General features: G+C 31.7%; 1 protein-coding gene across 1 annotated transcript; it reads left to right on the plus strand.

The window, feature by feature from the left end:
* The first annotated feature begins 135 nt into the window (after positions 1-135).
* LOC130671544 (uncharacterized) lies at positions 136-2054 on the plus strand. The gene is made up of 3 exons (XM_057475500.1): positions 136-503; positions 1077-1278; positions 1646-2054. Exons 1-3 carry the CDS (start codon positions 373-375, stop codon positions 1838-1840), a joined length of 528 nt encoding a protein of 175 aa, XP_057331483.1. The 5' UTR covers positions 136-372; the 3' UTR covers positions 1841-2054.
* The last annotated feature ends 15805 nt before the right edge of the window (positions 2055-17859 follow it).

Here is a 17859-nt window from a genome sequence, read left to right on the forward strand (position 1 = left end):
ATAAGTATTTTGCAATCTGTAACAATTATTACTGGTTAGCACATCATCATTTGCTTAACGTTCTTGTTACAGTTACAGTTACACAAAATGTAACATTACTTTACAAGTTAGTTCACTAGCAGTAACCAGTTTGGCTATCGGTCTTCACCGAAAATCATCTCGTAATTTTCTGACAGCAACAGACGAGCCATCTGTTAAAATTTACTTTTATTTCGGTTTAGAATAAACAAAAAATAAGCCGCGATGTGAACTTGTGATAGTTTTTTATTAATTTTTAATTCAATTTCAAATTCAATAGACAAAAGTGGGGATTTTTAAGCATCGATTTATTAATAAAAATTTTTGACTGATAAATATTTTTAGAAAATAAAAATGGAAATAAAAATATTTAAAATAACTTTATTTTTAATTTACGTAAATTTATTAAGAGTTAAGACTGATAGAGTTAATAATTCAATTATGACAACTCAAAATACAGATATAGCTACGACAGAATCTTATAGGTACGGTAAATTTTTTTTTTATTGAATAAGAAATATATAAATATGTGATAAATATTTATACAAATTCTTTGCAATGAATTGAATATAAAAATTATTTATTAACTACGGAAATTCCAAATTAAAAAAAAAATATAATGAATAATTTGATCATTATTAATTACAATTTAACTTATGTTAATATTTTTGGGCATTAAGTTAAAGAATTAAAAAAAGAAATGATCGTAAAATATTTTACATCGATTCAAAAATTTTTTTTCAGTATTAGGTCGGCTGCCCAATTTCAAAACTCAGTAACTGACAAAAATAATATTTTTGAAATATGAATCGAATCATGTTCACAAGACCACTGGAACTAAAAATACTAAAATATCGATTTTTAAAAATTTGTCCCTTACTGTGTTCGAAATTGGCCAGCTGAGGCATCCAAATTTTGATCATTATGATTATCAAAGTTTTAAAAATCAGTGAATTTTTTTCTTAGGCAAGATAGCCATCGAAGTTTGCTTTTTTGAAATTCAAATTATTAATTCAATAATTTTTTACCAAAATAATATTTTTGGAAACATAATTTAGGCAATCACGAGTATATAGACGCGGGCACGATCATGATCACGATGAAGATGATGATCACGATAATCAAGAAGATATGGATCACATGGACGTAAACGACGACATGGATTCAAAATCCCTAGCGGAGTCTAAAGGGGAATATTGGGGCGGCTATTACGACTTCCTCATAAACGAAGGGAGCTACAAATTTTGGGCTGTATTTCAAGTAAGTCCAGGGTATGCAATCAGTCGAGCACGATATGCAATTTAAAATATTACTCATTTTTTCTTATTTTCTTCATCATTATTATTATCATTATTAGTTATTTCCATTTAAATATTTTACGACTGGTGTGGGACCCGAGGGTTTAAGCGGCGGTAGAGATGAAAATTCTCTCGCCGTGGCCCTTACATGAGAGCGTAAACGATAATAATAAACAATAGAGTGTAAAAGAGTAATAGTGGGATGTAAATGATGAAAGAAATAAGTATTTAAAATAAAAAAAAGCCGAGAAAGAAAGAAAGAGAGAAAGAAAAGGTTTCGTTTATGAGTCTAAAATGGCATAACGGACGTTAATGTATTTTGTCGACAGCTTGCCACCGCTGCGCTCCTCATATACAGCGGTTTCGCGGCTCTTTACTACGCCAAGGTTAATCCATCGACCACTGATGACTACGAGGATTATTTTCTCCGCAGAAGAAAGCGTCATATTAGCGACACGCTTTTTTACATCGACGGTCCGACATTCCAGAGGATTATCGACGCATTGGAAAATAATATTCATTAACTCTTATATAATCTTATATTATATATTATGCATTAGTAATTTAATTTTCATCCGATAATTTATTTATTTTTAAACGAATAAAAGTTTTTGTCTAATTTTCGTTTCTTTTAATTACTCGGCCGATTTGCTATGCCAGGAGATTCATTTTTGCTCTACAGTCTTTTTGTTTATTTTTATAAATATATTAATTAAATTTTATTTCATTTTTATGGAATCCGAGGACATTTGTCTGCACTTCAGTCTGTTATGAATAATAAAAAAAATCGTAAAAGTGTAGATTAATTATTTTTATTAAATATTTTAATTAAAATTTTTATTGCAATGATTTTTTATAAGAATTCAGACAACGGAATTTTGGATTTTTTATTTTGACTAAAATTTGAGTCTTTTGTTTTCAAAATGGCCCTTACTTTTAAGTTTTAATTGGTTCTGTTAATCAGCTGCAAAATCAACTTTAATTTGATATCCAAAATTAAATTTTGTTAAAATGAAAAATCGAAAAAATTTTTTCCAAATTGCAAATTTTCAGCGGTGGAAAAAAAATTTTGTTGACAAAATTTAAAATCAGTTAATAATTGGCTGTTATATAAAATGAGAGATCCGGGGATTTTATGTTCCATTACCGACACCCAAAAAAGCTTAATAAAATCATTAGTATCGCAAAACCCAATGTGAATCTAATGAATAAAAATATTTATCAACACAGCGGGGCTTACGAAAACCCCAACAGCTCATTGATAAAAAATTTAATTCCCTCAATTATGAGCGTTCAAAAAGATCGACGGCCCTCATCATCATCCGCAACGCCGCGACGTCACTCCCAAAAAAATTAAACAATAATTTTACATTTATATATATAAAAATACATATATATATACAATGAAAATTTGATTTATCGTATAAATCCATAAGATAAAAATGTTCAAACAAACTCACAAAGTCTGAGAGTAAATAAAAATATATAATATATGAATAAATTATTATTGTAAAAAATAATACTGATTGAATCGACGTAAGAATGTTGAATTATTTGTTTTGTATTGTGCTTCATACCAACTACACATATATATAAATATATATATATATATTTATATTTATATATATACACTACTTGCGACTCTTAAAGTAAAAGAAGTGGCCATTCGAAAAGGGTTATCATGATCAAACTGTTCGTCTTATATATATATACACTATAGTATATAAATATATATACATATAAGATTATATATTATACTATATAAGTTCAATCTCTCCAGCTGCTAAATATGCGTCGGATTAAAACGTAATAAAAGTCTTGAAGGAAAAAATGTCGAGCGATAAATCAAGATGAGATGCACAGACCCTGGCGAAAGGATGCTCGCAAACGAACGTTCTTGATTCTCAAACATCACCAACAGCGAGTTGTAATAAAATTTATAAAAATAATCACTTAAATTTTTTCAAATTTTATTAACTCGAGAAGGAAGTTAATAATTATTTAAATTATCTTGTAGAGTTGGGTTTGATTGGATCGAGCGAGTAGAGGCCGATGACAGAGATGAAGATGAGGACGAGGAGTGAAAAAATCAGCGAGCAATGTAACGTGTAATGGGTATAGTCCAGTCGGCCTGGAAAAAAAAAGGGGTTTGTTGGCAACTTTTCGACAAAATGGTCCGATTTTGAATTTTTTTTTTTTAAAATACTCAGAAAAATATTCTAAACATTTGTGTGTATGTGGGAAGTGTTGCTTTTTTTTTGTTTAAAAAATAGCGTTTTAGCGTTGAGCTTTAAATTAAAATATCTCAGAAACTACGCAAAAGTAGTCGAGACATGCTGCGTATGAAATTTAGAGAATTGAATAACGAACAAAATGAGCCCAACCCGATTTCTCTACGACCAATAGTTTGCGAGATATTAATTTTTTAATGAAGAAAAACGCGGTTCCGCTCGAACGCTTATAAACAAATAGCTGTAACTCCTCGAAAAATCATTCGATTTACTTTTTTTTTTTTTTGAATTACAGCTATTGTTGTCTACTATAAGCAAAAAAATCAGCTAAGCTAAAAAAAATTTTTTTGAATTTATAGGAATTATTTTCAGTTTTTCGAATTTATGCATTAAAAAATAGTTAAAATTCGAAAAAAAATATTTTGTTTGCATATAAAACTTTGACCAGCACCATAGAATCGATGTGAGAAAAAATATTTTTTTTAAAAAATTTTTTTTATGCAAAAATTTAGCTTACAAGTTTAAAAAAATATGAGCTCTACGGGGACTTGAACTCAACTCCGAGACAGTGCGCGTGCGCCATTCCCCTCAAACCGTTGTCGGCGAAATATGGGGGAAATAATAATAATGTGAGGCATATAATAATAATAGCAAGCGGCCGCTCAGATACTCGGAGTAATTCGTTTTTTCATTCTTATTTATAATTTTTTTTTTTTTTTAAAGTCTTAATTAACTTTCAAAAAATCGTTACGACAATATAGGTATCAATCGATTCCAAATTTTGTGAATCGTCCAGAAAATCTATCGATTTAAGATCGATTTTTGAAATGTTAACTAACATTTTTTATAAACAAATAAGTTTATGAACTTTCAAAAAATCGTTACGACAATATAGGTATCAAACGATTCCAAATTTTATGAATCGTCCAGAAAACCTATCGCTAAAAGATCAATTTTTGAAATGTTAACTAACTTTTCCTATAAACAAATAAGTTAATGAACATTTAAAAAATCGTTTCGATAATGTAGGTATCAATCGATTTCAAATTTCATTAATCGTCTGGAAAACCTATCGATTAAATATCGATTTTTGAAATGTTAACTAATTTTTGTTTATAAACAAATAATTTAATTAACTTTTAAAAATTCGTTTTTTCTATATAGGTATCAATCGATTCTACATTTTATAAATCGTTCGGAAAACCTATCGATAAAAGATCTATTTTTAAAAATGTTGAGTAATTTTTGTTTATAAACAAATAAGTTAATTAACTTTTAAAAATTCTTTTTTTTTATATATAGGTATCAATCGACTCCAAATTTTGTAAATCGTTCAAAAAACCTATCGATAAATGATCGACTTTATAAATGTTAACTAATTTTTGTTTATAAACAAATAAGTTAATTAACTTTTAAAAATTCGTTTTTTCTATATAGGTATCAATCGATTCTAAATTTTATAAATCGTTCGGAAAACCTATCGATACAAGATCTATTTTTAAAAATGTTGAGTAATTTTTGTTTATAAACAAATAAGTTAATTAACTTTTAAAAATTCTTTTTTTTATATATAGGTATCAATCGACTCCAAATTTTGTAAATCGTTCAAAAAACCTATCGATAAATAATCGACTTTATAAATGTTAACTAATTTTTGTTTATAAACAAATAAGTTAATTAACTTTTAAAAATTCGTTTTTTCTATATAGGTATCAATCGATTCTACATTTTATAAATCGTTCGGAAAACCTATCGATAAAAGATCTATTTTTAAAAATGTTGAGTAATTTTTGTTTATAAACAAATACGTTAATTAACTTTTAAAAATTCGTTTTTTCTATATAGGTATCAATCGATACCAAATTTTGTGAATCGTCCAGAAAATCTATCGATAAAAGATCTTTTTTTAAAAATGTTGACTAATTTTTGTTTATGAAGAAAAAGCTAATAAACTTTAAAAATATCGATTCGACAATATTTAGTCCCTCGGCTGAAGAGTACTCGGAAGCCCGTATGCACTTTTAGGTCCCCGGATTCTGATTAATGATATTTACGTATTTTTTTCCGAGGATCACGAAAAACTAGGTTATTTTGCTCGCCGATGGTAGGTTTAATTGTTAATAACAATTTAATTGTTTATAACGATATAAATCGAGAAGGACTGATTTGACGGGGAAGTTTATTTAAAAAAAAAGTTTTAAAATTAAAAAACCAACAAAAAATGTCCTTATCATTTTTTTGATAGAATGAATATTTTCGGAGATAGCGCAAAAAACAACAAGTAGCGGTCGAACCTCTCTCTCGCGCGCACGCATCCCACAGACTCTAGCGACGAACGACAGGCACAGAAAAATACAGGGACGAAAAAAAAATTCAATTCTCGGTGTCAACTAAAGATTAAGAAAAGAAACTCATAGATATCATAGAGGAGACTCTATGGAAAATTTCCAGACCCATAATCGATGGATCCACCCCATAGACACCGAGTAACAGCCCCATAAATGGGAGTTTTTTAATTAAATTGTCGAATTTTCGACTTTAGAAAATTCAATCCTCGGTGTCCACCTGAGATTAAGGAAGGAAACTCATGGGAATCTTCGAGGACACTATACAGAAGATTCCCAGACCCATAATTAAAATATTAACCCCATAGACATCGAGTAACAGCACCATAAATGGGGGTTTTTTAATTAAATGAACGAATTTTCGACATTAAAAAATTCAATCCTCGATGTACACCTGAGATTTAGGAAGGAAACTCATGGGAATCTTCTAGGACACTATACAGAAGATTCCCAGACCCATAATTAAAATATTAACCCCATAGACATCGAGTAACAGCGCCATAAATGGGGGTTTTTTAATTAAATTAACGAATTTTCGACATTAAAAAATTCAATCCTCGATGTACACCTGAGATTTAGGAAGGAAACTCATGGGAATTTTCTAGGACACTATACAGAAGATTCCTAGACCCATAATCGATAGATTAACCCCATAGACACCGAGTAACAGCCCCATAGAAGGGGGTTTTTTAATTAAAGTGTCGAATTTTCGACTTTAGAAAATTCAATCCTCGGTGTCCACCTGAGATTAAGGAAGGAAACTCATGGGAATCTTCGAGGACACTATACAGAAGATTCCCAGACCCATAATCGATAGATTTACCCCATAGACACCGAGTATCAGCCCCATAAATGGGAGTTTTTTAATTAAATTGTCGAATTTTCGACTTTGAAAAATTCGATCCTCGGTGTCCACCTGAGATTAAGGAAGGAAACTCATGGGAATCTTCGAGGACACTATACAGAAGATTCCCAGACCCATAATTAAAAGATTAACCCCATAGACACCGAGTAACAGCCCCATAGAAGGGGGTTTTTTAATTAAATTAACGAATTTTCGACATTAAAAAATTCAATCCTCGATGTACACCTGAGATTTAGGAAGGAAACTCATGGGAATTTTCTAGGACACTATACAGAAGATTCCTAGACCCATAATCGATAGATTAACCCCATAGACATCGAGTAACAGCCCCATAAATGGGAGTTTTTTAATTAAAGTGTCGAATTTTCGACTTTAGAAAATTCAATCCTCGATGTACACCTGAGATTAAGGAAGGAAACTCATGGGAATTTTCTAGGACACTATACAGAAGATTCCCAGACCCATAATTAAAATATTAACCCCATAGACATCGAGTAACAGCGCCATAAATGGGGGTTTTTTAATTAAATTAACGAATTTTCGACATTAAAAAATTCAATCCTCGATGTACACCTGAGATTTAGGAAGGAAACTCATGGGAATTTTCTAGGACACTATACAGAAGATTCCTAGACCCATAATCGATAGATTAACCCCATAGACATCGAGTAACAGCCCCATAAATGAGAGTTTTTTAATTAAATTGTCGAATTTTCGACTTTAGAAAATTCAATCCTCGATGTACACCTGAGATTAAGGAAGGAAACTCATGGGAATTTTCTAGGACACTATACAGAAGATTCCCAGACCCATAATTAAAATATTAACCCCATTGACATCGAGTAACAGCCCCATAAATGGGGGTTTTTTAATTAAATGAACGAATTTTCGACATTAAAAAATTCAATCCTCGATGTACACCTGAGATTAAGGAAGGAAACTCATAGGAATCTTCGAGGACACTATACAGAAGATTCCCAGACCCATAATTAAAAGATTAACCCCATAGACACCGAGTATCAGCCCCATAAATGGGAGTTTTTTAATTAAATTGTCGAATTTTCGACTTTGAAAAATTCAATCCTCGATGTACACCTGAGATTAAGGAAGGAAACTCATGGGAATCTTCTAGGACACTATACAGAAGATTCCCAGACCCATAATTGAAAGATTAACCCCATAGACACCGAGTAACAGCCCCATAGAAGGGGGTTTGTTTAATTAAAGTGTCGAATTTTCGACTTTAGAAAATTCAATCCTCGGTGCCCACCTGAGATTAAGGAAGGAAACTCATGGGAATTTTCTAGGACACTATACAGAAGATTCCCAGACCCATAATTAAAAGATTAACCCCATAGACACCGAGTATCAGCCCCATAAATGGGAGTTTTTTAATTAAATTGTCGAATTTTCGACTTTGAAAAATTCGATCCTCGGTGTCCACCTGAGATTAAGGAAGGAAACTCATGGGAATTTTCTAGGACACTATACAGAAGATTCCTAGACCCATAATCGATAGATTAACCCCATAGACACCGAGTATCAGCCCCATAAATGGGAGTTTTTTAATTAAATTGTCGAATTTTCGACTTTGAAAAATTCAATCCTCGATGTACACCTGAGATTAAGGAAGGAAACTCATGGGAATCTTCTAGGACACTATACAGAAGATTCCCAGACCCATAATTAAAAGATTAACCCCATAGACACCGAGTATCAGCCCCATAAATGGGAGTTTTTTAATTAAATTGTCGAATTTTCGACATTAAAAAATTCAATCCTCGATGTACACCTGAGATTTAGGAAGGAAACTCATGGGAATTTTCTAGGACACTATACAGAAGATTCCCAGACCCATAATTAAAAGATTAACCCCATAGACACCGAGTATCAGCCCCATAAATGGGAGTTTTTTAATTAAATTGTCGAATTTTCGACTTTGAAAAATTCGATCCTCGGTGTCCACCTGAGATTAAGGAAGGAAACTCATGGGAATTTTCTAGGACACTATACAGAAGATTCCTAGACCCATAATCGATAGATTAACCCCATAGACACCGAGTATCAGCCCCATAAATGGGAGTTTTTTAATTAAATTGTCGAATTTTCGACTTTGAAAAATTCAATCCTCGATGTACACCTGAGATTAAGGAAGGAAACTCATGGGAATCTTCTAGGACACTATACAGAAGATTCCCAGACCCATAATTAAAAGATTAACCCCATAGACACCGAGTATCAGCCCCATAAATGGGAGTTTTTTAATTAAATTGTCGAATTTTCGACATTAAAAAATTCAATCCTCGATGTACACCTGAGATTTAGGAAGGAAACTCATGGGAATCTTCTAGGACACTATACAGAAGATTCCCAGACCCATAATTGAAAGATTAACCCTATAGACACCGAGTAACAGCCCCACAGAAGGGGGTTTTTTAATTAAAGTGTCGAATTTTCGACTTTACAAAATTCAATCCTCGGTGTCCACCTGAGATTAAGGAAGGAAACTCATGGGAATTTTCTAGGACACTATACAGAAGATTCCCAGACCCATAATTAAAAGATTAACCCCATAGACACCGAGTAACAGCCCCATAGAAGGGGGTTTGTTTAATTAAAGTGTCGAATTTTCGACTTTAGAAAATTCAATCCTCGGTGCCCACCTGAGATTAAGGAAGGAAACTCATGGGAATCTTCGAGGACACTATACAGAAGATTCCCAGACCCATAATTAAAAGATTAACCCCATGGACACCGGTTGACAGCCCCATAAAAGTCGTTATTTAACTTGTTTTTCGAGAATTTGACTTTTTAAAAATTTAAGTTCTCGGTGTCTACTCGAGATTAAGAAAAGAAACTTATAGAATTTTTATAGTAGACCCTACTGAAGATTTCCTGACCCATAATTAATTGATCCACCCCATAGACACCAAGTACCGACCCCATAAAAGTCGTTATTTAACTTGTTTTTCGCGAATTTAAGTGTTATAAAATTCAGTTCTCGGTGACCACTGTATATTAAGGAAAGAAACTCATAGAATTTTTTTTAGTAGACCCTTCTGAAGATTTCCTGACCCATAATCAATCGATCAAATATTTTTGATAACTCACTTTTGGCCGATTTTTATATATATTTTAAATATATTTTAGATATATTTAAGAAATATTTCAAAATACATAAAAAATACATAGCTAAAAATATAAAATAAATATATTTTGCATATATCTAAAATATATTTGATATATATAAAATATATAAGAAAATCGGCTAAAAGTGAGTTATCAAAAATATATATTTACTATACATATTTTTTAAATATTTGATCGATTGATTATGGGTCAGGAAATCTTCAGAAGGGTCTACTAAAAAAAATTCTATGAGTTTCTTTCCTTAATATACAGAGGTCACCGAGAACTGAATTTTATAACACTTAAATTCGCGAAAAACAAGTTAAATAACGACTTTTATAGGGCTGTCACTCGGTGTCTATGGGGTAGATCGATTAATTATGGGTCAGGAAATCTTCAGTAGGGTCTACTATAAAAATTCTATGAGTTTCTTTTATTAATCTTGAGCTGCCACCGACGACTAAATTTTTTTCAAGTCTAGTTTTAGTTAAATAAGATAAAATTTGGATCTTATGGGGTCGGTACTTGGTGTCTATGGGGTGGATCAATTAATTATGGGTCAGGAAATCTTCAGTAGGGTCTACTATAAAAATTCTATAAGTTTCTTTTCTTAATCTCGAGTAGACACCGAGAACTTGAATTTTTAAAACTCAAATTCTCGAAAAACAAGTTAAATAACGACTTTTATGGGGCTGTCAACCGGTGTCCATGGGGTTAATCTTTTAATTATGGGTCTGGAAATCTTCTGTATAGTGTCCTCGAAGATTCCCATGAGTTTCCTTCCTTAATCTCAGGTGTACATCGAGGATTGAATTTTTCAAAGTCGAAAATTCGACAATTTAATTAAAAAACTCCCATTTATGGGGCTGATACTCGGTGTCTATGGGGTTAATCTTTTAATTATGGGTCTGGGAATCTTCTGTATAGTGTCCTCGAAGATTCCTATGAGTTTCCTTCCTTAATCTCAGGTGTACATCGAGGATTGAATTTTTTAATGTCGAAAATTCGTTCATTTAATTAAAAAACCCCCATTTATGGGGCTGTTACTCGATGTCAATGGGGTTAATATTTTAATTATGGGTCTGGGAATCTTCTGTATAGTGTCCTAGAAAATTCCCATGAGTTTCCTTCCTTAATCTCAGGTGTACATCGAGGATTGAATTTTCTAAAGTCGAAAATTCGACAATTTAATTAAAAAACTCTCATTTATGGGGCTGTTACTCGATGTCTATGGGGTTAATCTATCGATTATGGGTCTAGGAATCTTCTGTATAGTGTCCTAGAAAATTCCCATGAGTTTCCTTCCTAAATCTCAGGTGTACATCGAGGATTGAATTTTTTAATGTCGAAAATTCGTTAATTTAATTAAAAAACCCCCATTTATGGCGCTGTTACTCGATGTCTATGGGGTTAATATTTTAATTATGGGTCTGGGAATCTTCTGTATAGTGTCCTAGAAAATTCCCATGAGTTTCCTTCCTTAATCTCAGGTGTACATCGAGGATTGAATTTTCTAAAGTCGAAAATTCGACACTTTAATTAAAAAACTCCCATTTATGGGGCTGTTACTCGATGTCTATGGGGTTAATCTATCGATTATGGGTCTAGGAATCTTCTGTATAGTGTCCTAGAAAATTCCCATGAGTTTCCTTCCTAAATCTCAGGTGTACATCGAGGATTGAATTTTTTAATGTCGAAAATTCGTTAATTTAATTAAAAAACCCCCTTCTATGGGGCTGTTACTCGGTGTCTATGGGGTTAATCTTTTAATTATGGGTCTGGGAATCTTCTGTATAGTGTCCTCGAAGATTCCCATGAGTTTCCTTCCTTAATCTCAGGTGGACACCGAGGATCGAATTTTTCAAAGTCGAAAATTCGACAATTTAATTAAAAAACTCCCATTTATGGGGCTGATACTCGGTGTCTATGGGGTAAATCTATCGATTATGGGTCTGGGAATCTTCTGTATAGTGTCCTCGAAGATTCCCATGAGTTTCCTTCCTTAATCTCAGGTGGACACCGAGGATTGAATTTTCTAAAGTCGAAAATTCGACACTTTAATTAAAAAACCCCCTTCTATGGGGCTGTTACTCGGTGTCTATGGGGTTAATCTATCGATTATGGGTCTAGGAATCTTCTGTATAGTGTCCTAGAAAATTCCCATGAGTTTCCTTCCTAAATCTCAGGTGTACATCGAGGATTGAATTTTTTAATGTCGAAAATTCGTTAATTTAATTAAAAAACCCCCATTTATGGCGCTGTTACTCGATGTCTATGGGGTTAATATTTTAATTATGGGTCTGGGAATCTTCTGTATAGTGTCCTAGAAGATTCCCATGAGTTTCCTTCCTAAATCTCAGGTGTACATCGAGGATTGAATTTTTTAATGTCGAAAATTCGTTCATTTAATTAAAAAACCCCCATTTATGGTGCTGTTACTCGATGTCTATGGGGTTAATATTTTAATTATGGGTCTGGGAATCTTCTGTATAGTGTCCTCGAAGATTCCCATGAGTTTCCTTCCTTAATCTCAGGTGGACACCGAGGATTGAATTTTCTAAAGTCGAAAATTCGACAATTTAATTAAAAAACTCCCATTTATGGGGCTGTTACTCGGTGTCTATGGGGTGGATCCATCGATTATGGGTCTGGAAATTTTCCATAGAGTCTCCTCTATGATATCTATGAGTTTCTTTTCTTAATCTTTAGTTGACACCGAGAATTGAATTTTTTTTTCGTCCCTGTATTTTTCTGTGCCTGTCGTTCGTCGCTAGAGTCTGTGGGATGCGTGCGCGCGAGAGAGAGGTTCGACCGCTACTTGTTGTTTTTTGCGCTATCTCCGAAAATATTCATTCTATCAAAAAAATGATAAGGACATTTTTTGTTGGTTTTTTAATTTTAAAACTTTTTTTTTAAATAAACTTCCCCGTCAAATCAGTCCTTCTCGATTTATATCGTTATAAACAATTAAATTGTTATTAACAATTAAACCTACCATCGGCGAGCAAAATAACCTAGTTTTTCGTGATCCTCGGAAAAAAATACGTAAATATCATTAATCAGAATCCGGGGACCTAAAAGTGCATACGGGCTTCCGAGTACTCTTCAGCCGAGGGACTAAATATTGTCGAATCGATATTTTTAAAGTTTATTAGCTTTTTCTTCATAAACAAAAATTAGTCAACATTTTTAAAAAAAGATCTTTTATCGATAGATTTTCTGGACGATTCACAAAATTTGGTATCGATTGATACCTATATAGAAAAAACGAATTTTTAAAAGTTAATTAACGTATTTGTTTATAAACAAAAATTACTCAACATTTTTAAAAATAGATCTTTTATCGATAGGTTTTCCGAACGATTTATAAAATGTAGAATCGATTGATACCTATATAGAAAAAACGAATTTTTAAAAGTTAATTAACTTATTTGTTTATAAACAAAAATTAGTTAACATTTATAAAGTCGATTATTTATCGATAGGTTTTTTGAACGATTTACAAAATTTGGAGTCGATTGATACCTATATATAAAAAAAAGAATTTTTAAAAGTTAATTAACTTATTTGTTTATAAACAAAAATTACTCAACATTTTTAAAAATAGATCTTGTATCGATAGGTTTTCCGAACGATTTATAAAATTTAGAATCGATTGATACCTATATAGAAAAAACGAATTTTTAAAAGTTAATTAACTTATTTGTTTATAAACAAAAATTAGTTAACATTTATAAAGTCGATCATTTATCGATAGGTTTTTTGAACGATTTACAAAATTTGGAGTCGATTGATACCTATATATAAAAAAAAAGAATTTTTAAAAGTTAATTAACTTATTTGTTTATAAACAAAAATTACTCAACATTTTTAAAAATAGATCTTTTATCGATAGGTTTTCCGAACGATTTATAAAATGTAGAATCGATTGATACCTATATAGAAAAAACGAATTTTTAAAAGTTAATTAAATTATTTGTTTATAAACAAAAATTAGTTAACATTTCAAAAATCGATATTTAATCGATAGGTTTTCCAGACGATTAATGAAATTTGAAATCGATTGATACCTACATTATCGAAACGATTTTTTAAATGTTCATTAACTTATTTGTTTATAGGAAAAGTTAGTTAACATTTCAAAAATTGATCTTTTAGCGATAGGTTTTCTGGACGATTCATAAAATTTGGAATCGTTTGATACCTATATTGTCGTAACGATTTTTTGAAAGTTCATAAACTTATTTGTTTATAAAAAATGTTAGTTAACATTTCAAAAATCGATCTTAAATCGATAGATTTTCTGGACGATTCACAAAATTTGGAATCGATTGATACCTATATTGTCGTAACGATTTTTTGAAAGTTAATTAAGACTTTAAAAAAAAAAAAAAATTATAAATAAGAATGAAAAAACGAATTACTCCGAGTATCTGAGCGGCCGCTTGCTATTATTATTATATGCCTCACATTATTATTATTTCCCCCATATTTCGCCGACAACGGTTTGAGGGGAATGGCGCACGCGCACTGTCTCGGAGTTGAGTTCAAGTCCCCGTAGAGCTCATATTTTTTTAAACTTGTAAGCTAAATTTTTGCATAAAAAAAATTTTTTAAAAAAAATATTTTTTCTCACATCGATTCTATGGTGCTGGTCAAAGTTTTATATGCAAACAAAATATTTTTTTTCGAATTTTAACTATTTTTTAATGCATAAATTCGAAAAACTGAAAATAATTCCTATAAATTCAAAAAAATTTTTTTTAGCTTAGCTGATTTTTTTGCTTATAGTAGACAACAATAGCTGTAATTCAAAAAAAAAAAAAAGTAAATCGAATGATTTTTCGAGGAGTTACAGCTATTTGTTTATAAGCGTTCGAGCGGAACCGCGTTTTTCTTCATTAAAAAATTAATATCTCGCAAACTATTGGTCGTAGAGAAATCGGGTTGGGCTCATTTTGTTCGTTATTCAATTCTCTAAATTTCATACGCAGCATGTCTCGACTACTTTTGCGTAGTTTCTGAGATATTTTAATTTAAAGCTCAACGCTAAAACGCTATTTTTTAAACAAAAAAAAAGCAACACTTCCCACATACACACAAATGTTTAGAATATTTTTCTGAGTATTTTAAAAAAAAAAAATTCAAAATCGGACCATTTTGTCGAAAAGTTGCCAACAAACCCCTTTTTTTTTCCAGGCCGACTGGACTAGTAATGTGTAAGAAAATATCGAGGATTGGATGAGTAGAGTGTGTAATACTGGTTTTAAATAATATAAAACGAGAGCAAAAGTGGTCGGGGATTTTATGATGACAAAAACAATGGAATTTCATGTGGAATTCCGTGGAGTGTACGGCGTAAGTCGGTAAGCTTAGAACTTAGTTAAATGTGTGTAAAGACGCAGGCCAACGCAATGCAAGAAGAGTAAAAACCCTAGATGGGGAAAAAGAAGATGAGGAGCTGAGACCTGGGACCTGGAGGAAGATGAGAAGAAAAATTTCGCTGGGTATTCTTACGACGGAGATGGAAACTCGATCAGAATCAAACCGAGACTTGTGTCTTTTGTGTGATGCATCAGTTGAGTATTGTAAGCTACACACATACAAGAAATACGAGGCGGGATGTAATGCCAACGGGAATTGCGATGGACATTGAAGAATTGCGGGAAAGACGACATTCATGTCAGAGTTATAATGAAAAGGAAAGGAGATGGGCTAAAAAGAATTCATACTTTTTTTTATTTACTTGTTTTAAAAAAGTCTATTACATCTTTTAAAGAATTTTATAGCTTTTAACTTTTTTCCTAGTCGTTATTTTTATTTATTTATTACGAGGATCAAAACGATAAGAAAATAATTCGACTGGATTTAAATACATGGGATAACTTTGTTTTAATGAGAATTTTGATAAATATAATAGCTTTCTTTTTGAAAAATTTTGGCCCACGTTTAATTGATGACAGAAATTAGGGATTAGTTTTTTTTTAAACGAGTTTGAATTAATAGCAGTAGTCATTTCCTACTAATGGCGAAATTTTGAACCCGAAAATTTTGGAAGAGCGAGTTTTTAAAATAGAATTTTTTTGAAGGCGAATCAGAATTTTTGAAGAAACTAAATTATCAACTTTTTGTTGTAAAAATTATTTGATTTATAGTCAGAGCCTTGATTTGTATAAAAATCAGTTGCCATTACTCATTGAAGACGCTTTCATGTGAAGACTAAGGTCAGCGTATAATTGGCCCATGGAATCAAATTAATCGACCACCAAAGTCGGAAACCGGATGCATTCTGGCAGAGTCAATCGGGTAATCAAGATTCAAATTTAAAAAAAAACTCATGTCAGATGTCAGATGTCATATTGATGAAAAAAATTGTTTTTAACATCTAAATGATTTGCAAGTCGCCAAAAAAATTTATCTTTTTGATTAAACCATCTCTTGATACACTGTAAAAAATTCACGGAGTGAATGCGGATTAAATCCGGAGTGAATGCAGAGTGAATGAATTTTTAATTATTCACTCCCCTCGGAGTGAAATTCACTCCGGAGCGGAGTTTTGTAAATATTATTAATAAAATATAACTCCACTCAATAAAATCGAAGTAAAAATTCGCGTATTACATTATTGATCAGCTGATATGCACACACATACACACATACATATTTAGGCACACACGCGCACTTGCACACACACGCACGCACACATTTGCACACACGCACACACACACACATTGTTTAGCAGTTTAATATAAATTTATTCAAGTATTAAAACTCCGGACCGAAGTGAATTGGGAGTGAAATAAAATCCGCGTTACTCCGAGATCACTCCGCTAAAAAAAAACTCCCAATTCACTCCGCATGCGGAGTGATTTTTTTTAAAACTCCGGAACCCCGAGTGGCGGAGTGAATGCGGAGTGAATTCGGATTTAATTTCACTCCGAATTCACTCCGGATTTTTTACAGTGTAACCTCAAAAAAATAACAAATTTTTTCACTTAAATTACCCGCCATTTTGTTTCGCCTATTAGTGTACCGTAAAAAAATTTATAAGGATATGATCCTGCAGAAATGAACAAAGCGTCGGTCATTCTGTAATTAAATCCAAAAAATGATCGATGACGCAATAATCAATAGAATTTAAAAAAAAAAAAAGTAAAACAATAATACATTTTATTATGATTAGTAACGGATTGAGGGAAGAACAGCAAGGTTTACTTCCCATAAATTCTCAATCACTCCGACCTTTCTTAACCATGTATACAATATATATACATATATATAAGCCAAGTGTCTCTTTTACTCGTCATCCTAATTCCCCATTATTACAGTAGTGAATTCAGGTTACAATGAAAATTAATCCTTTGAATTATCTCATCGTTATATTATAGTTGGATATTATGCTGCAGACAAAATAATAACTCGTGTAATATAAAAGCTAACGGAGTTCTTTATTCGCTCTATGTCACGTTGTTTTAAATAAATTATATTTTTGCACTAAAAAAAACATTTTTTCTCACAATTAATCCGCGCTATTTATTTTATATATTTTTATTATTGCTATTGTTATATATTTACGTCTCCCATTTTAAATGAATAATATATTAAATATAAAAAAAATTGTTTAATAAAGAGCTACTTAAAGCCTAAGTATCTTGGTGTCCTCGTCCAAGTTAAATAGCCCGCGAAGGTCAGACTAAAATTTAACAAGAGTTTATTTGATTCAAGATGAAATTTAAAAAAATATTTTTCTAATGACTCGTAACAATACAGATACAAAGAGAAGAGTGAACTTGAACTAATACGTGAATGAGTTCATGTAAACACTTTTTTATGACCAGTAATAGAGGCTTTAATTTTTTTGTGATCTGAGATTACGATACTTTAGAAGTGGGTGAGGTCAGGAAAATCAAGAGTGGGTTGAAGTAGTGGGGGTAAATTAGCTGGTGTTTGTTTGAATAGAAGGTAATTTAATA

The sequence above is a fragment of the Microplitis mediator genome, chromosome 7 (genome assembly GCF_029852145.1).
Source record: "Microplitis mediator isolate UGA2020A chromosome 7, iyMicMedi2.1, whole genome shotgun sequence".
NCBI lineage: Eukaryota > Metazoa > Arthropoda > Insecta > Hymenoptera > Braconidae > Microplitis > Microplitis mediator.